We start from the raw sequence: 23645 nt of genomic DNA, 5'->3' as shown, positions 1-23645 counted from the left end.
CAGATGAGCAACGTTAAAATGGGTACGGTGTTCAAGGGTCACGCAGCGGCAGCGCAGAAGGAGCGTCTCCCGCCCGAAGGCGCTGGCTCTTCAGCATATGACTCCCATGCAGCACCTTGGACAGGGTTCGCAAGCTCCTTCCCGACACCCCTCACTAACTCTCTCCTACGGTCAAAATGGTCCAAAGAATCGTTAAACGGCTACCCCCCTGAATCCAACTCCATCAAGTCCACCGGGACGAAAAGAGAGGCGTTATTCGACACGGGACATATGTGCAAAAAGTGCATCTCTCATTTCAACGTCTTCAAAAGGGAAGCGTTAAAACAAGTAACTGACGAAAATCTTTCTAGCAAAGTAAGTATATTCCTTGTATCATCTATTTGCATACATTTAGAAACGGTTTTCATGCATTTTCTTGGGTGGTGTTTAGTGGATTGCTGCATGCATGTCCACCCCATCAGCAGTCTTGTCTCATATTTCAATTACATATGAGGCGCATGGTTTTTCCCCTTCCCCTGAAACGAGTTTAAATCGATTAGCTTTTGCAGTTGGTCTGTGATTCATGTGACACTGGTCTAGCCTTGATTACACTATAAATGGGTGGGATATGAAAACTCAGTTCCTACTGAGAACAATAAAGTAAATGGCACTATAATGTGATCAGCTGAGACAGAGATGCATTTGTGGATGGGATGTGTCTCAGTATTTGGTAGTGGGGAAAAATAGGTTAGTGGACCATAGTTGATTTTTTTTAGTAAGCTCAAAATTTTGGGCCTTTTTTCCCATAATATTAAGATAAAGATAGGATGGGCTATTATAGTCAACTAAAACCAAAACTGATATTAAGACAATTTTGTTACTCGAAAAAAAAAAAAAAAAAACCTTAGCTGAAATAAAATGTATACTTTAATAAAATACTTTGTATTTTATAGCACACACACACACACACACACACACACACACACACACACACACTCACACACATATAGGCTATAAATTACAAAAACTTTATTAAACTGATATTAAAATGAAATGGAAAATAAAATAATAAAAACGGAATCAAAATATTAATGATGTCAATGATCCTAAAACAACACTGGGCATTATTTATCATGTCACCAAAGAAATTTGTGGTTTAAAAATCATGTTAAAAGATTTATTTAAATATATGAAATTATAAACACAGTATGTTCTGATGAGTTAAGTCACCAGTAACAATTTTTTTCTGTGCCTCAGGATCCCAAAGTCTACATTCATCTTTATGAGAGCATGAAACCACCTGCTAGTATTGTAGAAGCCTGGGGCAATGCGGACGGACGCTGTGGCGTCTGCTCCACTCACTTTAGCCAGCTGAAGCAGGAGGCTATCCGCACGATCCTCAATCAGGACCGGGCCATATGGGCTCCACCTACCACTGCCAACATCCCATCCACAAGCCTAGACTCAGGCTCACAAACGCTCCCCAGAACCTCAAGCCACCGATCTGTTGTCTCAGACCCCCATCAGAGGCCTAGCAATGCAGCACCGGAATGCTGGATTAAAGGACGTCAGCATTTGGAGGCCTTGTGGCCCCTGTCCTCATTCAAAGGAAACAATTCAATGTCTCAAAAGGTAGGCCAATTTTTTATTTTAATTTTTTAATGTATTTATTGCTGTATGTATTGCTGTTGTTCAAGCTAACACTTTAGGTCTGAGGGGTTGGCTGACCCAAAATAAGAATTATTTAATCACCCTCATGCCATTCTAAGCTCATATTACTTTCTTACTTGTGTGGAATACAAAAGAAGATTTGAAGTGTTTTCGTCCATAAAATTATAGTTAGTTGGGTTCAGTGTTGTTTTGGACCCCATTGACTTCTTCAAATTATATTCGTTTGTGTTACACAGAATTAATACAATTATACAAGTTTAATATGTCATGACGGTGCGTAAATGATGATAGAATTTTCATTTTTGGGTGAACTATCACTTTAATATAATACTAAACCTACATTACCTTTTAAAAGTTTTTTTGTCAAGGACATTAATTTGATAAAAGTGCATTGTTACAAAAGATTTTTATTTCAAGTGAATGTTGTCCTTTTGAAATCTCTATTCATCACAGACGCTTTAAATCATGTATCATGGTTTTCACAAAAATAATAAGCAGCACAAATTTTCAGAATTGGTAATAATAAGAAATCTTTCTTGAACATTAATTCAGCATATTAAATCGATTTCTGAAGGATCATGTGACACTGAAAACTGAAGTAATGGATACTGAAAAATTCAGCTTTACTATTACAGCCACAAATAATATTTTAAAGAAAAGTTATTTTAAAATGCATTAATATTTCACAATATTCATACCATATTTTTAATATCAAATAAATGCAGCCTTGGTGAGCAGAAGCTACTTATTTTTAAAACAAGTCTTACAGGCTTTCCAAATAATTCTAGTAAAAAAAATAAACACTCTGCAGTTCATATTTTATGTCCAGAACATCATCCATGTGCATAATGTAAAAGTATAAATTAAATATGTATGTCTGCTCACCAGGACTCACCAGGACACATGTGTGTCGTCTTATGATACACAATTCTCTAGTCGGCATTGATTAGATTCAGAAGCAGATGTTACAGGACGTTTTCTGGTTAATGGTTAAACCCACATTTTATCCATGCCACAGAGAAGCCTGTCAGAAAAAAAGAAGCTTGATCAATATCGCTGTAATATTTAATGACCAGTGAAATATTCATACACAGCTCTCGTAAATACAGATGAAATGAGAACACATTATGGAAGTGAGGCAGAGAGTGAACGTCTCAGACAGCTCCATCAGCACTCAGTACCAGATCTTTATATGACGCTGACCGAGAGCATGATGGCAGACCGAGTCCATTAGTCCAGCTCCATTTCATTACACAAACATCCAAGGTGGACTCACTCAGTCCTTGAAGTGGAATTAAAAAAAAGATTAATGCAAGGAGTAAAAGCAGAAGACATGCATTTTGTAGGTTTGTATTTGAAATAGCAAACACAGATAAGAATGGAAAGCATAACGGCGAAAAAAAAAAAAAGATGTGCACATAATTAAATCTTAGATTCTCTCTGGAGGACAGAGAAGTGAGAAAAAGAAAGCAGAGATGCAGAAGAAAATAACAGTAGAGCCAATATTGCCATCTCTGCCCAAGGGTTGCTCCCAGCGCTAATTGGCGTTACATTCTGCCAATGAAGGGGAGCAAAGCGGGGGCTCCTATTTCGCATGGTTGGATTGAAGCACTGATGAGACATAAAGGCAGGGAGTGACTCTAGATATGTGGATGACTGCAGGCAAGCGATGGTATTCTTGAACAGGGGCAAAGAAATACCGTCTGAATATTTTTATTCTGCCTAGAAGAGGTTAGATTTTGGGCTGAAATATGAGTCATCCCGTCAGCGCCTGCAGCCTCAGGCATTCGTTGCCTGTATGCTGAGACACATATAAAGAGGTTCATGACTTCATCTGCCCATATGACTCAGCTTGTAGTGGCTTTCACTAATAATAGTGTCTGACTGCAGTGCGTTAAACACACTCATGTTCAGGGTGTAATGTTCATACTGGCATATTTTTTCAGAAAGACATTCAGTTAAAATTCATCAAACTAAATAAACATATTGCCTGTCTAGTTTATTTAGTGTATCAAAGGAATAGTTAATCCAAAAATGAAAATTTGCTGAAACCTGAGGCCATCCAAGATGTTGATGAGTTTGTTTCTTCATCAAAACAGATTTGGAGAAATTTAGCATCATATGACTTGTTCACCAATGGATCCTCTGCAGTGAATGGGTGCCGTCAGAATGAGAGTCCTAACAGCTCATAAAAGCGTCACAGTCATCCACAAGTAATCCACATGCATCAATTAAAATGTGAGTTCTCTATCCATGAAAACGCTGTCTTGTCTGAAGGAGAGGATGCAGATCAAGCACGTTTTCAATCAAAAACAATTCTGAACAAAAAAATGTTGGTGGATTTTGATGTGAGAGGACAACAGGTGATGGACTTTTTCCTGGAGGAAGCGTTCTTATGGATTAGGACTCCTATTTTGGCCAGAAGTGATGGTTTAAATGCCTTAATTATGGATTTGTTTCTTACAAACACACAGCTTTTCTTAACAAGATATTAATTGATGGACTGGAGTTGTGTGAGTTACTTGTGGAATATTTTTTATCAGCTGTTTGGACTCTCATTCTGACGGCACCCATTCACTGCAGAGGATCCATTAGTGAGCAAATGATGCAATGTTAAATTTCTTCAAATCTGTTCTGATGAAAAAACAAACTCTACATCTTGGATGGCCTGAGGGTGAAAAAAAATCTGAAAAGTTTTATTTGCAGTTCAACTATTCCTTTAATTACTGAATCTGACAATATCAGTGAAGATAAATGTTTCTCAGTCCTCCCAGAGTCCTTTGCATGCAGGGAAGGTGAATGAAAAGGAGAATGTGACCTCTACAGCACTGTGCAACTACGGCGCCACCCAGCCGACGCGTTCTTCCAGTATGTCCTCTCTGCTCCCTGCAGGAACATCTGCTGCCTTGTCTTTCTTTGTCAGGTAAGAGGTGCTGAGCAGAAAATAAAAAAGAACTAAAATAACTAAAGGTGTGTGTTGTAGAAAAGAAAGGAATACTTTTGTAATGTGCATGCATCTAAGCTAAACTCTGTCAAATCACTGAACTTCCACAGGGCAGCACAGAAGTTGAATGTGATGGTTAGAAGAGGAAGGCACTTCTCAGAGAGCAGTGCTTCTCAACGCATGATGAACTTCAGTAGTCTTCTGCAGAAATCTCCTCCTCTAGCACCAGCAAACATTTTTCAAGCTGCTAGTAAGAGCAAGGAAACATCTGGGATGGGAAAGGTATGGCTTTAATGTTTACTACAAATGTTAATTGATGAATGTTTGCTACCTTACACCACCAAAATGTATGGATGCTTATATTATTACGTGATATTGTATTGTTAGATAATAGTAGTTGTTAATTTGCTTTTAAATTTGTAATAGGCAGAATTCGGATATTTTTTTCTTTAAGCTGCACTCAGTTTGATTTATGTTCTGCTGTTATGTAATAGCTTTGTTAAGTTTTCAATTACTGATTGTAGAAATATGCATGCCTGAGAAAGAGATTGTAGAAATATAGTAAAGGCTTGTAAGTATAAAGTTAAAGTTACACACTGTGGGAAATAAATAAATTGTGAGATATAAAGTCACATTATAAAATATTTTGTCTGATTATGAGAGATTAGTGAGATTGTGAGAAATAAGTAAGATGTCAGAATTTTGGGATTGGTAAGATTTTTTTAATGGCTGCATTTATTTGATCAAAATACAGTAAAGGCAGTATTACAATTTTAAGTAATTGTTTTCTATTTTAATATACTAGAGTGTAAAATGTTTTTTTTTTTAATGGCAAAGCTGCAATTTCTGCAGCCATTACTCGTGTCTTCATTTTCACATGATCTTGTAAATGTAATATGCTCTTTTCTTATTATCAATGTTTAAAACATTGTGCCACATAATATTTTTGTAAAAACCATGATACATTTTTAAGATTATTCAATGCATAGAAACTTCAAAAGTAAATCATTTATTTGAAATAGAAATATTTTGAAACATTTTTACTGTAACTTTTGAGTTTCATGCATCTTTGCTAAATAAAAGTATTAATCTCTTTAAAAAATCTTACCGACCCCAAACTTTTGAACAGTAGTGTGTCTGCTTTATTTCCTCAGTGGTGAATCTCTGTTCACATACTTCCTTATTTATTATTTAGTTAGAAAGATGAAGTGAGTATTTGACTGGTCATGTGATGTTAATATGACAGCTCCCATGACCTCCATGTAAAATTAAACAGCTTTAATAAGCTACTGTTATCACTGGAATCTACATCATTTTAAATCTTTCTTTGAGTACCATTTTCTGAATAAGGAAAAATGTTCCTTTCTTACATACCACACCTCTGATCAGATGATTTAGATGTCATTCAGTCTGTCCTTGAGATGTGGCTGCTTTCTAGCTGCCTCACAGTTTAGAGAAGCTGCTCACACTGTAACCTCTGAACGTGATGTTAATGGCCTTCCCATTCCATCGCACCACCTCCTTGAGGAAGGGAAATCAATTTAGTTTAATTGTAGCCAGCCCTGACTTCACTCTCCACGGTTCACACTGATGGGACTCGTCTTGAGTTTCAAATTATATTGCTCTCAGGATAGCACCTGGTAGCTAGATCGCACTCAGCACTGCACATCCAGCAACTGTAGCAGAGATAATGGATTCTTGAATAATTCATTTGGTGTAAATATGATTTGACAGACTCAGGACAGAGAAGATAATATCACTGGACAAATGCATTAGATATCAGACAAAGCATTAACCTAAACCTGGTTTAGATGTGTGTTCAGTGACATCATGCTTATAGAAAGTGGGATATTTTAAGTTTTAAATGTTAGTGTTATGATAACGTTATAGTTACAGGAACATGTTTTGTCACAGTAAAAGTCAGGGTACTCTGCAATATACTGTATAGGCTGTAAAGTCATAAAACATTCACCATCCTTATTATCACCACTGCATCAGCAGAGATTTCAATGTTGACCACAGTGGTTTGGCTTTCTTTCACCGGTCCTATCTTCTAATGTAGGACTTATATACTGTATATATTAGTGCTGCAAAACGATTAATCGCGATAACATATTTTTCTGAAATATATACATGCATGTATACATGTATATTATATGCATAATAAATATACACAGTACACACACACATATATTATGTAAACAAAAACTTTTATTTTGGATGCGATTAATCGCGATTAATCGTTTTGACATCACTTATATATATATATATATATATATATATATATATATATATATGTATGTATGTATGTATTTATGATACCGTATTTACATTGATGGCCAAAAAATATATTATTAGATATAAGTAACTTAAACGTCTTGAAAATATATTGTAAATATTTTTTTAAATCTGTATTAACAAAATATATTTTTGGGCATTTTTTTAAATATTTGAAAATATTTATTTGAAAATATATATGTTTGCCAAATGGGATTGAGCACTTTTTATATACATTCAAAAATATTTTATATTTATATGTAATATCCAATTAGTATATTGTTTTGGGTTTGTTCCCCCTAATCTAGGTCAAAGTGATGCTGCGAGTGTGTTCGGTTCCTGTGTCTGACCCATCTCAGTCCTACTCTTTCAAACTGGACCTGCTAAAGAAACAGATCACAGTGCTGAATGTACCCACCTTTAACCCTCAGAGACAGACTGCTGGAACTACAGTCTCCTCAAAGACCTTCACCTTTGATGCTGCCTTTGGCCCGGATTCAACCCAGGTCAGGGCCACTGCTTTGTTATTTCTGTCGTATGATGTGAAAACTGATCTGTCTATTGTCTGGAGCCCATCTGAGTCATAATGTCCAAACATCTGCAACACTCTCAGATTTGGTCACTTGAGTGCAGATATCCAATATCTGGATATTCTTATCCAGTTCAATCAACTGAGCAGTGTTAGATGCACATTTGGATAAATAATTCCACATCCCAAGAGACAGATTACATGTGAAAGGTGCTTTCATTGTTCATGTAATTTATGTACAGACGACAAATGATGAAACAGTTTTGTCATAAAAAAGAGAACAAAAAACAAGTTGAAGTATTATTTTTCAGGCAGAAGTTTGTGAGAACAGCTTGTGTGAAGTGCTGCAGTGTGTGCTTGCAGGAGCTGATGGTTGTATCCTAAGCTTTGGACAAACCAATGTGGGTAAGTGAGTGATATTAAAATCTTTTTTAAACCTGTAAAGCGTGACATATGAAATAAAGGTCAGGGTTTTTATTTATTTTTAACGGAAAAGTTTACTGAACAAAATATAAGTGAAAATCTTGCATTTATGTTTTGTATCACATTTGATAAGTCAGACTTTATATGGGTCATATATTATGATGCAGTGAGAATATGGTGTTCACACTTGGGGAAACAAATTGGATTAACACCTCAATTTTATTCAGGACATAAAATGCTGTTGATGTTATCTATATGGCCAAAAAGTGAGATGAACCATTAGGCCACGATTTCCCCGAGACACTGCAATACCAGGCCGATGCGTGGAGTGGACGGAGCAAGCCCCGGCTCCAGCTCCGTGATCCAAAAATCAATTTAATATGCAGTCCCCGGGTAGGGGACGTATCAGATATTAAACTGATAAGAACAGATACTACACTTGATCTTAGCCAAAAGGCCGAGAAGCGATAAAAATATAAATATAAATATTTACCCTATACAAACTAAAAAAATAAAAGATAAAAAATACAAACTATACGAATGCTTCACATAAATACTGTGCAAAGAGAAACATTTTGAGTCAAGCAGCTGGTTGGGGAAGAGTGCAGGATGATTTGTAGTGCATGAGCATGTAAACATATATATATTGCTGAGTCTTTTGTGGGATTGTGTACACGCAGCAGTGTGTGTAAAGTGTCTAGTGCACATAGAGGAGAGTGTGTTACTACAGGTGATTTGTACAGGCCCACTCACCTGTGTGTAGCACACTTCGAATTGCACAAAAAAGTTCCATACAGTTTTTTCTTTGGTGTGGTAAGGTTTGGGATGGGGGGTGGTCCATGTTTCAGGAGGTAGGGGTTTGCATGGGGTTTCAGAGGGGGGTGGGGTGGTTTGAGTTCAGGGCTCTCACAGCCTGGGGGAAAAAGCTGTTGAGCAGTCTGGCGGAGCGGGCTCTGATGCTCCGGTACCGTCTTCCTGATGGTAGGAGCTGAAAGAGACTGTGGGAGGGATGGGTGGAATCCTTCACGATTCTAACATAGGAGTCTTTATTTTCTAGGTGGGTAAGAGCCAGGTGGAGTATGGAGGAAATTGCATCGTTCGTAGAGCGTTTTGGACGGTATGCAAACTGGAGCGGGTCGAGTGTGTTGGGGAGGCTGGTTTTGATGTTGTGCATGACTAACCTCTCAAAGCACTTCATTATGATTGGAGTCAGTGCTATTGGACGGTAGTCATTTAGACAGGACACAGGTGATTTCTTTGGTACCGGTATGATTGTTGTGGATTTGAGACATGTGGGGACGACTGCCTGGCTCAGCGAGGTGTTGAAGATATCTGTAAGCACATCTGTCAGTCTCTCAGAATACGGCCAGGTATGTTGTCAGGACCCGCAGCCTTGCGTGGGTTAATCCTAGATAGGGTCTTCCTTACGTTGGCTGGAGACAGACAGAGCGCCCGGTCGTTGGGAGGTGTGGGCAGTTGGTGTGCTGATGTGTCATTCTGCATTTCAAACCGTGAATAAAAGTGTTTGAGTGCATCGGGGAGGGATGTGTCATCATCACAGGCCTGTGGCAGGGGCTTGTACTCAGTGATGGTCTGAATGGCTTGCCACAGGCTCTGTGTGTCTCTGCTGTCTGTGAAGTGATTGTTGATTTTTTGAGCATATGACCATTTTGCATTTTTAATGCCACAGGACAGATTGGCTCTTGCTGTTTTGAGGGCTGCTTTATCTCCTGATCTGAATGCTTCATCTCTGGTCTTTAGCAGCCCACAAACCTCTGCTGTCATCCATGGCTTCTGGTTTGCACGTGTGGTGATGGTCTTGGTGACTGTCACATCATCAGTGCACTTTTTGATGTAAGCAGTCACAGTTTCAGTGTGCTCATGCAGGTCTGTGTGGTTGTTGTAGGTGGCTGCCTCTTTAAACATGTTCCAGTCACTGTTATGTGCACTGAAAGCAGTCCTGTAGTGTTGAGGTAGCATCATTTGGCCAAATTGTGATGAGTTTTTGAACCGGTTTAGCAAGTTTGAGAAGTGGTCTGTATGCTGGGATTAGCATAACAGAGATGTGGTCCAAGTACCTGAGGTGGGGGCGGGGTACAACCTTGTAAGAGTTCTTTACTGTTGTGTAAACAAAGTCCAGTGTGTTGTGTCCCCTTGTTGCAAAGTTCATATGTTGGTAGAACTTTGGCAAAACTGTCTTTAAGTTTGCGTGGTTGAAGTCACCAGCTATAATAAAAAAGCCGTCGGGGTTATTTGTTTGTTGTTCACTGATGGCGCTATACAGTTCACGAAGAGCTAATAGACTACTTCCATAAAATGCAATATAAGATCTATATTCTCCAATAATGTAGTAGGATTATGTATGATAGGATGCTTAGTTTTTTTGATCAGTGCTTTGTAGTTTTAATTGTAGGATTGTTTTACTTAGCAAAAAAGGTAAATGCAGCTATTTTTTGCAGTTGCAAATGAATATCTTTCAAGTCCAACTTTATATATCTCACTATGTGGCTTAATATCTTGCAATATTACATTAAATCTAATAATTGTAAACCTTCTTTCTCATATTTGCATCTTCATGAAGAATGTGACCGTTTACGCTTTTTCTCATTTTAAAACTCATCTCACAATTATCTTTTTATTTTTACTCTGAGGCAAACAGGCTTCCCTAGCTCTGCGTCCAAATGCGTTGACACAAAAAGGTTCAAATTCACATATGTTTTTACCACTGTGTGCGACTTGTAGAGCCTCTCAATGAATGTGGATTAAACGTAGAGGCAACACAGTGGGTCATCACAGGTCATTTACCTTTAAGGTTATTAATTGTTATCCACCCAAAATCATGACAACAGTCTCTACATGGCATTTGGAGTATGACATCATTCTCTATTAGCTAGATTGAATTACCCGGTCTCCATGTTGGCCCTTGGCTCCCAGCCAGACATCATAAATCTTTTAAACCGGCCCATGCTTGACTGCCAGTAAAGTGCTTTACATTTAATTGGTCATGACATTGCCACAACGCATTTTACACCCCAGTTTGTAAAGTCATTCACCACGTATTTAAGCATATTTCAGTCTGTGGATTTTTGTCTTTCTAAAAGACGATTTATTCTGCAAAACCCTTATGAGGGGATTTTCCGCCTAATGATGATCTGTTATAAAAAATGGCTTTCTCACTTTCTTTCTTTTGGTTTACAGGAATGTCTTACACAATGATTGGCCACGATGGTTGTACTCAAAGCCTTGGAGTCATTCCTTGTGCTATATCTTGGCTTTTCAAGCTCGTTACCAGGAAGAAAGACAAGACATGGGCAAACATCTCAGTTTCCGTGTCAGCTGTAGAGGTCTGTGGGGAAAAGAATGGCATCAGGGATTTACTCGCTGATGTTGACATGGGCAACTGCAAGGAGACCTATAAACCAGATGCTTACCTCAAAGAGGACCCCGTCTGTGGAGTGCAAGCAAGTGTTAATCACACTTCCTTTGTTCTAATATCTAGACTTTCATTTATTTTTAATTTCCATTTATTTGTCAGCGCTTTGCACCTATTGGGCACAAATGCATTGAAAATTTCCCTATAATATAATAGTTGTCCCTATAATAGTTGAATGATGTAAAAGCTGAATTTTGATTCAAGCATATGCAGCGTTCATGTAGCATTTAAAGAAATATTCCAGGTACAGAACAAGTTAAGCACAATTCACAGCAATTGTGGCATAATGTTGATGATCTTATCAAGAGTCATCAATCTAACCAAGTTTTCTTTAAAACGTATAAGTTAGACACTTGTAATAGAAGAGAAAGGGGTCCATTTTAATAGTTATTGTAAGGTTTATGGTGGTCAGTTGTCATGTCAATTGAAAATGTATATGTAATACAGAATAGGTTAAATAAAATAATGTTAACACATATTGTTTGCATTTTATGGCTATACTATTGAAACAGTGAGTATTTTAATGTTTGCGGATTGGCTTCATTCACCTCAGTGTAACCCTAATTTTTGCTTTTTATAAATAAAGAGTTAAGTGCAAAGTATTTTTGTGGTAATCAAATGCTGTTGATTGAGCTTAACGTATACTGAACCTGGAATATTCCTTAAAACAACATTTTGAATGACATTTATAACCCTTTGCATGGCGTATTATCAATATTCATGAGCAATCAATACAAATTTAATACATACTCATTGATATGTTAATTGAGACATTCCCATTTACTTGAGAGTCTCATTATTGGATTTTGTTATCTTGATCCCAGCTCTGCAACCACAGTGTACTAAATGCTCCAAATCCAGAAAGAGCAGCTTTCCTACTAGATACAGCTCTTGCATCTCGCAGTGGGATGGTGGACAGTGGAGGGAGACCACCACATTGTTGTCACATGTTCTTCACTCTGCATGTTCGCCAACAGCACATAGGAAGCAGCACCAAATCTGGGAGTGAGTTCAGTTGCCTTTTCATGGCTCTAATATAGAGATGTATATGAGCAGATTCTCAGTACAGATCTTGATATATACAAAGGCCTATTAGATGACATTTCTCACACAATACTGATCCAGGAGAGTGAAATTTCATACCTGTTTCTGTTTTTAGCATATTAAAAAAGACTGTTTTGCATTTATGATATGACCTTTTTCTTAAAATGGTTTGTTTCCTTAGTATTATTTTTTAAATTTCTGGTGTTATTAAAATATATACTTTCCTCAGTGAATGTGGATCAAAGCAAGCTGAGCCTGATCGATTTAGGGAGCTGTGTGGGGGAGAGGGAAGGAAGCAACTGTGGAGTCTGCCTCGCTGAGCTTGGAAATTTTATCACAGCCAATCTCAACAGACATAATCACGTCCCTAATAGGTACGTCTCTGTACGTCTCAATTATAAAAGTAGGAAATTACTAATAGTATATGAATATAAAGCACAGTGATTTAATTAAAGGAATAGTTCACCCAAAAATGAAAATTACCCCATGATTCACTCACCCTCAAGCCATCCTAGGTGTATATGACTTTCTTCTTTCAGATGAATACAATCAGAGTTAGAATAAAAAATGTCCAGGCTCTTCCAAACTTTATTTTTATGGCAGTGAAAAGTGGTCAAGTTTTTTTATTTTAGCAAAATTAATCATCAAAAGTACTCCAAACGGCTCTGAGGGGTTAACAAAGGCCTTCAGAAGTGAATGGAAGCGTTTGTGCAAGAATAAAATCCATATGTAAAACTTATGTAAAAACTATAATCTCTTGCTTCCACTAACGCGTACAAGAGACAGTGGTGTTCCAGTGGATGACGTAGGCATTACGTAAGCTCCGATAAGAATATGTCTCACGAGAACCAAGTTTTGTTTCAAGCAAAGGAAAACCAGTCTCCTCTTGTCTTATATCGAAATCCTCCAACATTTTTCTTTGCAAATCCTTGTTTTGTACTTCTAATTTGTGACCGGTGTTTTGTTTTGCTCTCTCCTATGCCTACGTCCTACATACACACAGTTGCATTTACTACAGTTAGAGTTAAGATAGAGTTTACGGTTTATACCCCCAGTTTCACAGAAAAGGCTTAAGCCTAGTCCTAGACTAAAATATAAGTCTGAGCTGTTTCAACTGAAATAAACTTGCACTGACTGATCATCAAATATATCAGTGCCTTTGCTTTGTCTCAAGATGCACCCCAGTAATGTTTTTTTCTAAACATGTTTATAAAAATTACTTAAATGTCCTAATTGAACTATGACCTAATCCTGGCTTAGTCTAAGCCCTGTCTGTGAAACCGGGCCATAAAGTTTTAAATATGGATAGTTTTTCTTACACAAATACATCGATTCTGCTCAGAAGGCCTTTATTCACCCCCCCAGAGCCTTGTGGAGCACTTTTTTATGATGGATGGATGCACTTTAATTTTTTTCAAAATCTTGACCACCATTCACTGCCATTATAAAGCTTTCAAGAGCCAGGACATTTTTTAATATAACTCTGATTGTATTTGTCTGAAAGAAGAAAGTCATATACACCTAGGATGGCTTGAGGGTGAGTAAATCGTAGGGCAATTTTCATTTTTTGGGTGAATTATCCCTTTAAGTAAAAAGTAATTAAGTAAATTTAATTATCAGTGATAATTTCTTCATTGCAGGGGAAGTAAATTAGCCATGCTGTTGCAAGACTCTCTGAGCAATGTCAACTGCTCCACCACAATTATTGCCCATATATCCACCTTGTCTGAGGACCTTACAGAAAGCCTTTGTACAATGCAGACTGTGACTCGAATGCGAAGGGAGAAAAAGAAGATAAGGGTATGCTTATAGACATGTTCACCAGTTTTCAGGTTCTGTTCATTTAGACCATGCTTTATCTTTTATATAAATAATTTTATATATCTCATATATGACCCTGGACCACAAAACCAGTTTTAAGTCGCTGGGGTATATTTGTAGCAATAGCCAAAAATACATTGTATGGGTCAAAATTATAGATTTTTCTTTTATGCCAAAAATTATTAGGACATTAAGTAAAGATCATGTTCCATGAAGATATTTTGTAAATTTCCTACCGTAAATATATCAAAACCTAATTTTTGATTAGTAATATGCATTGCTAAGAACTTCATTTGGATAACTTTAAAGGCGATTTTCTCAATATTTAGATTTTTTTGCACCCTCAGATTCCAGATTTTCAAATAGCTGTATCTCGGCCAAAGATTGTCCTATCCTAACAAACCATACATCAAGCTTAATTATTCAGCTTTCAGATGATGCATAAATCTCAATTTCGAAAAAAAAATTACCCTTATGACTGGTTTTGTGGTCCAGGGTCACTTATGAGTTATAAAATGTACATATACTTATTTTTTGAATTATGGACATGTTCCATAAGTTAAGTTTTTTATTTTTGCTTTTTTTTCCAGAAATCTTCCTCAAGCTCGCCTGGAGGAAGAAGTTTAGGCAACGAGAGGAAATTTAATAATTCCACCAAGCTGAGATTCCAATCTACGGGAACACTGGATCAAGATCTCTCCTCTCCTGGTTTCTCTAGTGATCCAGTATTTTACCCTGGGAGTGATAAATCTTGTGATACCATTATCTCTATGGATCCTTCTGGCCTCCTAGATAAAGAGGTTACAAATAGAAGCAGAGAGGTTTTGCCTATTATTCCATCCTTACTCAAGAGCAAATTGGAGTCCAAAAAGCTCTCGCTGATGAAGTTTTGTGAAATCTCTCCACCAATTGCCAATCGCATGAAGCAGATATCAAAAGAAAAGACTAAAGAAGAGTCAACACCAACAATTTTGCAAGACAAATCAGATTTTGAGTGCCTGAAGTGCAACACATTTGCAGAACTCCAGAATCGACTGGGAAACATAGACGGAACAGAGTTGGATCTATGCAAAGATCAGGAAGTGAACACTATGAGCAAATCACCTCGCTTAAGCCAAACCAAAAAGAAATCCAATTCATTGGACATTCAAGCATTAAACAACAGAGAACCCAATAGTACCAGACAAGGAAACTCCTCAAAAACATTTGCCATAATTCACAACAGTGAAGAAATTCCAAGTACCGCCAACTCACAGATTATTCAACCACAGTTAGATGTTGTCAAACCGAATAATCCTATGCTGTCTAGCCAATCTCTAAACAAATCTAAGCTTCATAATAAAATAATGAATATGATGCCCACTGCACTGTCTTTGAAATTGGAAGACCAAGGTAAAATGAGATTATCAGATTATTCCACAATGCAATCTGAGACAAGAATATCTCCCATCGGCAAGAGTTCTCCGAGGTCTACCTCGTCCTCTTCTTTTTCATCATCCCTGTCTTCCAGTTTGAGCTCCCCACCGGCTCTTTCTGCCTCTTTGAATGGAGACATTCCACGTTGTACAGGAAAAAAACAGCGAGAGATGAGGGCCACCATCACTGTGACTGTTCAGAAGCCATTGGATCTTAATGGACACGATGAGCTTGTGTATACCGTGGTTGAGGAGGTAACAATAAATGGGGCCACTGAGCAAGGAAAGGCACAAATATTAAGTATTCATGAGTCGCACTCTCTCCAGGCTTTAACACCAGGAAGTCAGTCTGTTAGGATTATCGGCAGCGAAGGTGAAGAACAAACAGCAAGTTTTTATAGTTCCAACTCTAATGCACAAACTTCAGAGCATGAAGCCTCCACGGCCTCATCAGATGCAGCTATTAAACACACAAAAATCAATGCACATATTGACAAGCCAGGCGACTTCATTGATTGGAAAAACCTTCCACAGCATACTTGGTCTGAGGTGCCCCTGACTGAAGATGTGAAGGAGATACCTAAAGGAGGCATGGTTAAACTTGACCCTCCCTGTGATGTCTCCAAGTCCAGAAAATATGCTTGTGAAATTAAACCTGAGCAGAGCTGGTTGTGCCAAAACAACAATAAAGACGTCAAGGATGTTCCTCACATGAAAACAGAACAAAAGAACCCACAGTATCCAAGAGAAACTCCCGAGAAGAAGCAATATACAAAAAAAGACAGTCATGTAGAATGGACTAAAGAGAATATCCCATCAACGTCAACAAACAGTCCCAATCAAAAAAAAAAAGAGACAAAAGAAGAATCTGGAATAGCCAGAAATGCAATGCTAAACCTGGCTACTGAAACTAAGACCAACACTAAATCTAATTTTGAGGAGAGCAGCAAGCTGTTTAATGCAAAACTGAAAGCATTATCCGGCAGGAGCCAAACATGGGATCACAGTAAGAGTGGGCGCTCAACAGGAAGCTTGGAAGGTAATTCTAGCTCAAGACTTAAAAGCAAGTTCCTTGAAGAGACTGCTTTCATCGATATGGCTCCAAAAGGCCTTTTAGATGAAGATTACATTTCAGTACAACCCAGCCCGTTAGGTTTTAAAGAAGACTTTGAGGACTTTGTAAGGTGTCGAGCTAGCCAGAGTCTCGGGAGGGTTCCACAGTTCTTCCCCATGCATGATGCCAATGATCCAACCCGGCCATCAAAAAACGATCACTCTAAGACCACAACCGTTAATAAATTCATGCCCAGTTCAATGATCCACAAGATGCCAAACTTGTCTCCCAAACCCACTAGACACTCAATCAACCGGAGCTCAAGCTTTTCTCCTAACGGAGCACCTGTCAGCCAAAGCTCCTGGTCAACACACTCCCTATCCCGAAGTCAAGACAACGGCAGTTTGAAGTCATCTGGTGCAGTCCGGAAAGGAAGAGTTGAGCTTTTAAGAAGCAGTAGAGATTCTCTTTCTGCTTTTAGTCAAGGTGGGTCTGATTTAGATGAATGTGAGGAACTGGGGACGATGAAACCTTTCGTTCACACGTTGCCATCCCCGTATAGCCGGATCACAGCTCCACGGACTCCACACCACTGCAGCGGCCATGCCAGCGATACCACCAGTGTTCTCAGTGGAGAGCTGCCTCCTGCCATGTGTAAAACGGCTTTACTCTATAACAGGAGCAGTATGGTCAGTAGTGGCTATGAAAGCATGCTGAGAGACAGTGAAGCTACAATCAGCAGCAGTTCAACACACAACTCCATCAGCGATCAGAGTTGCTCGCTCGGTGCTGCTAAAGACGCGAGAAGTAACAAGAAAAGAACCAACATAGGTAAGGAGTTTTTTTTTTAAATCAATGCATTCTGGCATAAAAAAACAATATGGTCTTCACCGGACTTTGTCCACAGGGTCCAGTCTAAGACGCCCATCTCAAGACAACCTCCTGTCACTGAGGAGATCCGTCAGTGGGCCAAAAACGCACCGGGTGGATCGGGGTGGTTCTGACTCTTATGAAATTAAAGTCTATGAGATTGATAATGTAAATGGCGTACAGAAGAGAGGTGGGGCAGGGAACAAGGTGAGGTTCAAAATGTGTCAATGAAATTAATGTTTGGCTGTATGCTTTGTATTTCATTCACAAACTGCTGTCGTTGTATGGTCCATTAAATTGGTAATGCTTGATTCAACTCGTACAGTTTTCTGAATTTAGCCAATTATCTTGACTCGCAACACTGTTTTCTAGAAGTAAAGGCTAGGATATCTTACATGACTTTTGCCTAGATTTTTACCCATTTTGCAGTCCGTAGGAGAGCGTTAGTTGGCAAAAGTCAAAGCAGTCAGAGTTTTAGGTGCAAGTTTGTGTTTATAATGACCTGTAAATGCTGAAATCTGGTCCGATTTTAAAAGTTGTGTAATGTATTCCAGCTTTAAGAAAACTTTAAACACTCATTGTTTTTTTTATTATAAATTTTTTTTAAACTCTGACTCAAACTAGAAACAATATACTGATTCAGAATAAATGTGATTTTACATTGTTTATACACTATTTTTTCTATTACTGAAAAAAAATCAACTTTTTGTTGAATATTTCAGGAAACTTTTACATTATTTTGTTTTTCAGATGTGTTATTTGTATAGTTTTCATTCAAAATTTTATTTAATTATTCATTCAATAATGTTTTGTACACATTGAGTAAAGTTTTACAATGTTGTGTTCTCTTATACATGTTTCATATACAATTATTTTTTTCAAGTAGTAAAGATACTTTTCATCAAATGGTGCTCAATTTCATCAAAACAATATTATCACAAAACCAAAACTGTATGTTCAGGAATGTATGCTTTTTTTTTATTTTTGTCTTTTCTGTTCTTATTTTTCACTTTAATTTATGCAGTAGTATTATTTTGCAGAGTTTACAATGTATAGTTGCACATCTTGTAACCAAGCTGGCGCCACTAATGACAACTATTGTGCGTTGCTCTCCAGTGTTTGTACTGTTTTTGTTTGTTTTTCCTGTTTTTTGTTTTTCAAATACGATCAGTTTTACCAGGGATGACCTGCTGAACATTCGGCAGAACACACCACAAAATCTTTTACCGGATTTAGATTTTTCGGACGTTTTGCTGGACATTGTAGTTGGCGGAGCCGTAGCTCTGGTCAAACGCTACAGGAGGCACAGGCGGGGGAAGCGAGCCGGCGCGCTCGTGAAGCTTTGTCAGCGCGGATTTCGAACGGCGCTGCCTAGCATCCATCTGGCGAATCTCCGCTCTCTACCCAACAAAACGGATGAACTCCTTCTGTTCTCCCGGACAAACAATGATTTTTCTAATTCTGCTGCCCTGTGTTTCACGGAAACCTGGCTGAATGGCGACATACCGGACAGCGCGATTCATCTGCCTAATTACCAGCTGATCATAGCAGATCGCGATGCGGAATCAACGGGGAAATGGTGCGGCGGTGGGACGTGCTTTTACATCAATGAGAGGTGGTGTACAGATGTAACCGTGTTAAAGAAGATGTGCTATTTAGATCTAGAAACGCTCTTCATTAACTGCAAGCCGTTCTAGAGTTCTCGGCGTGGGAGTTCTGCTCGTTCATTCTGGTGAGTGTCTACATTCCACCGCAAGCGCACGTGAGCACAGCTCTACAGAAACTCGCTGATCTGATCACAGACACAGAACAACAACACCCGGACTCTGTTTTAATCATTCCAGGGGACTTTAATAAAGAAAATGTCTCCCGTGAACTGCCAAAATACAGACAGCATGTTACATGTCCCACCAGAGACAGTAATATATTGGATCACTGTTACACAACAAAGGACGCATATCACTCGGTTCCACGAGCAGCTTTAGGACTCTCTGATCACTGTTTGGTTCATCTTATTACGACCTACAGGCCGAAACTTAAATCTACAAAGCCTGTATTAAGATCTGTTAAAAAATGGACTAATGAAACAGAGCGGGATCTACAAGCCTGTTTTTCTCTCACTGATTGGACTGTTTTTGAAGCCGCTGCCACCGATCTGGACGAGCTCACAGAGACTGTGACATCTTATATCAGTTTCTGTGAGGATATGTGCATTCCTAACAGGACTCATCTAATCTACAACAATGACAAACCATGGTTCACTGCAAAACTCAGACAGCTCCGTCAGGCCAAAGAAGATGCTTACAGAAACGGGGATAAAGTCTTGTACAAACATTCCAAATACACACTGGAAAAGGAGATCAGAGTAGCAAAGAGGAATTATTCTGACAAGCTAAGGAAAAAATTATCTTCCAGTGATCCTGCTTCAGTGTGGAAAGGAATGAAGGATATCACCAGTTACAAGTCACCATCCCCCAGCACTGTGGAGAATCAACACCTGGCAGACGACTTGAACCATTAACACCTCCAGCAACCCTCCTCTCCCCCAAACCTACAATTCAAATCAGCGAAGAAGATGTGTGCCAGGTCTTCAGAAAGAACAAAAGAAGGAAAGCACCAGGCCCAGACGGTGTGTCACCAGCCTGTCTAAAAATCTGTGCTGACCAGCTGGCCCCCATCTTCACATAGATCGTCAACAGTTCACTGGAGCTGTGTGAAGTCCCCTTATGCTTCAAACGTTCCACCATCATCCCCGTCCCAAAGAAACCCAAAATTACTGGACTTAATGACTATAGACCTGTGGCCCTAACGTCTGTAGCCATGAAATCATTTGAAAGACTGGTTTTGGCTTATCTGAAGGACATCACTGGTCCCTTACTGGACCCCCTGCAGTTTGCCTACAGAGCAAACAGGTCTGTGGATGATGCAGTCAACATGGGACTGCACTTCATCCTGAAGCATCTGGACAGGCCAGGGACTTATGTGAGGATCCTATTTGTGGACTTCAGCTCCGCTTTTAACACCATCATCACAGAAACCCTTCAGAATAAACTAACCCAGCTCTCCGTCCCCACCTCCGTCTGTCAGTGGATAAATAGCTTCCTGACAGACAGACAGCAGTTAGTAAAGCTTGGTAAATTGGCATCCAGCACTCTTACCATCAGCACTGGAGCTCCTCAGGGCTGCGTACTCTCCCCACTGCTCTTCTCCCTCTACACCAACGACTGCACATCTAAAGACCCCTCTGTCAAGCTCCTGAAGTTTGCAGACGAAACCACACTGATCGGCCTCATCCAGGACGGTGACGAGTCTGCTTACAGGCAGGAGGTTAAGGAGCTGGCTGTCTGGTGCAGTCTTAAAAGCCTGGAGCTTAACACGCTCAAAACTGTGGAGATGATCACGGACTTCAGGAGAAACTCCCCTGCTCCCCCCCCACTCACCATCATGAACAGCACTGTGACTGCAGTGGAGTCATTCAGATTCCTGGGCACCACCATCTCCCAGGACCTGAAGTGGGATATTCACATTGACTCCATTGTCAGAAAGGCCCAGCAGAGGTTGTACTTTCTTCGCCAATTGAGGAAGTTCAACCTGCCACAGGACTTACTGAAACAGTTCTACTCCGCCATCATTGAATCCATCCTCTGCACTTCAATAACTGTCTGGTTCAGCTCAGCTACCAAATCTGACCTCAGAAGACTACGGAGAGTAGTCCGGACTGCTGAGCGAATCATTGGTACAACCCTCCCCACTCTCCAAGAGCTGTACTTATCCAGCGTGAGCAAAAGGGCTGGTAAAATCACTCTGGACCCCTCACATCCAGCACACTCCCTATTTGAACTGTTACCGTCTGGTCGACGCTACAGAGCTCTGTGCACCAGAACGACCAGACACAGAAACAGTTTCTTCCCTCAGGCAATCCATCTCATGAACACTCAACAATAAACGTGGAACACACAACTATAATACATTATCCATTCACCACACTCACTTATTTTATTTTTATTTTCTCATTTCTAATTTGCACATACTTGACCTGTACATACATAGTTGTTTATATTATATATTGTGTTTTTGCTGCTTTGTACATTGCCTATTTGGATATTTGTATATTATTCTTTTATTATCTGTGTCCTGGCCTGTTGCTGTCTTTCTGTTGCACTGTGGAGCTTCTGTCACTACAACAAATTCCTTGTATGTGTAAACATAATTGGCCAATAAAGCTCATTCTGATTCTGATTCTGATTCATTGTAGTAAGCGCTCATGGTCATATGTTTTAAATAAATTTCACATAGTCTAATTCAGTGTATCTGTGTATTTGATGGCTTTGTGGGTTAAGATTTGAATTAGACTTAAGATATCTGAATACAGTGTCTGATTTTGTTTTAAAATGCTAAAACGTGTTAGAAAAACTGTAATATTACTTTAATATAAAACCCTGTGGTGTATGGTAAAGGCTAAATGCTAATCTCAGCTCACTCACATTTTATATGGAGGCAAACTTACTTTTTGTCATGCACATTTTCAGGGTATAGTCCTCTTTAGTGCAAAGCTGCAATTCTTGGAGCATCGACAGCAGAGAATAGCAGAGGTGAGACTCAGGTATAACGCTCTCAGGCGAGAGTTGGAACATGCCAAGCATCATCTGATGTTGGACCCTGGAAAATGGACCCGTGAATGTAAGGGTTAACATGTTTGCTTATGCATATTAAATAAAATTAAGCACTGCAGTAGGACAGAAAACTGTAGGGTTGTTTATTGTTCTGCTTACTGTATCATTAATTATTATGCTATTTGTGTGATGTGTTTTCCAGTTGACTTATGGCAAACGTTTGAGGTAGACTCCCTGGAGCACTTAGAGGCTTTGGAGCAAGTCACTCAACGGCTAGAGCGTCATGTTAACCTCTGTAAATCACATGTCTTGATGGTCACCAGCTTTGACGTTACACCCAAGTGCAGACAAAAGATACGGCATCGGCCCACAGTAGATCACACAACATTCGCTGGAATATAGCATATCAAGATTTTACATGACCACTTTTACCTGTTATGCAATATATTAAATGATATGCGTGCAAATATATGGAGCCACTAGGGGATAGCGATGGGGGAAAAAAAAAATGAGAAGGGAGGAAAAATGCTTTTGTGGTCTGAAAACTGGAATATAGTTTTTACTCGCACCTCATATTATTTCCATTACAAAGGTTTTGTGAGCGAACTCAGGGGAACGCAAACACATTGAAATATATATATATTTTTCTTTCTTCTCATTTTATTTATCTTCATGTCCCTTTAGGAGCTCCTTACAAATCCTCTAACCATCTCAAAATCATTACATTATAAGAAAGCTTCCAGTGATGCTGTTCAGGCTCTACTTGAAATCTAATTTACTGTTAGTGTTTGTGTTGTTAGCTTTAGCACAGAGAAAGCCAAAACAACACATTGGACTGCAGACTGCTGTCTGAATTTTTTTTTTTTTTTTTACTGTTCAAATGTTAATTCCGGGTAGTCAGGGTTTAAGATTTCCAATTGCACAGTTGCAAATCCTGGGTTAACTTTCTTATTGGCATATTTACTAGGTTAACCACATTTTAACAGCTTAGCCTATAGCATACAATGAGCATGTGACCTGTAAAATAACTGCTTGTCCATCTGTAAAAATGTTCAACATTTTAATGTTTCGTTCTCAAGTATTTGGGGATAAAATGACCTCTGTAAAAGCAACATTTACTTATAGTCACCTTGAAGGTTGTAAAACACTGTAAAGAAGTCATTTTTAACACCCAGTGTATATTTTGTTGCACTAAAAGCAAATAATTAGCAAGTCATGTTTATTGTAAATGCCTTTGATCCTTATTGTGTATGTGCTAATAAAAGGTTGTTATTCACTTTATTGATTTTTATTTAAATTGAGCAATGTTAAGCCACTGTAATCATCGAAAGAGACACATGACATGACTCTTAAAAAACAGACACTAAAAACTGTGGTTTGTGTTTTTCACAGAGGATTGCTAAAACATTCAGACATAACTGATATTGTGCTGTCAAAACATATTACCTGGCTGAGATGAAATGCAGAGTTCACTCAGACGGTACAATAGGATAAAAATTTCCCTATTATGAAGTCGGACACAGTACAGACATGCAGCAGCCCACCGTAATGACTCCATGTTTCAAGGGTTAC

The 23645-nt window shown here is 38.8% G+C and overlaps 1 protein-coding gene across 1 annotated transcript; it reads left to right on the top strand.

Moving 5' to 3' along the window:
* Positions 1-18: 18 nt before the first annotated feature.
* On the top strand, positions 19-22475 carry LOC306880379 (kinesin-like protein KIF26B; the record flags this gene model as incomplete). Its single annotated transcript, XM_079433873.1, has 14 exons — positions 19-354; positions 1237-1611; positions 4416-4573; positions 4705-4876; positions 7180-7377; positions 7712-7805; positions 11022-11284; positions 12081-12261; positions 12530-12674; positions 13941-14100; positions 14712-17421; positions 17498-17667; positions 21990-22140; positions 22276-22475. The coding sequence occupies 14 exons, from the start codon at positions 19-21 to the stop codon at positions 22473-22475; spliced, it is 5313 nt and encodes a 1770-aa protein (XP_079289999.1).
* Positions 22476-23645: the final 1170 nt, after the last annotated feature.

The sequence above is a fragment of the Barbus barbus genome, assembly GCF_936440315.1.
Source record: "Barbus barbus genome assembly, chromosome: 14".
Classification (NCBI taxonomy): Eukaryota; Metazoa; Chordata; class Actinopteri; order Cypriniformes; family Cyprinidae; genus Barbus; species Barbus barbus.
Note: the sequence above shows the minus strand (reverse complement) of the source record. Positions and strands in the feature narration are given on the sequence as shown.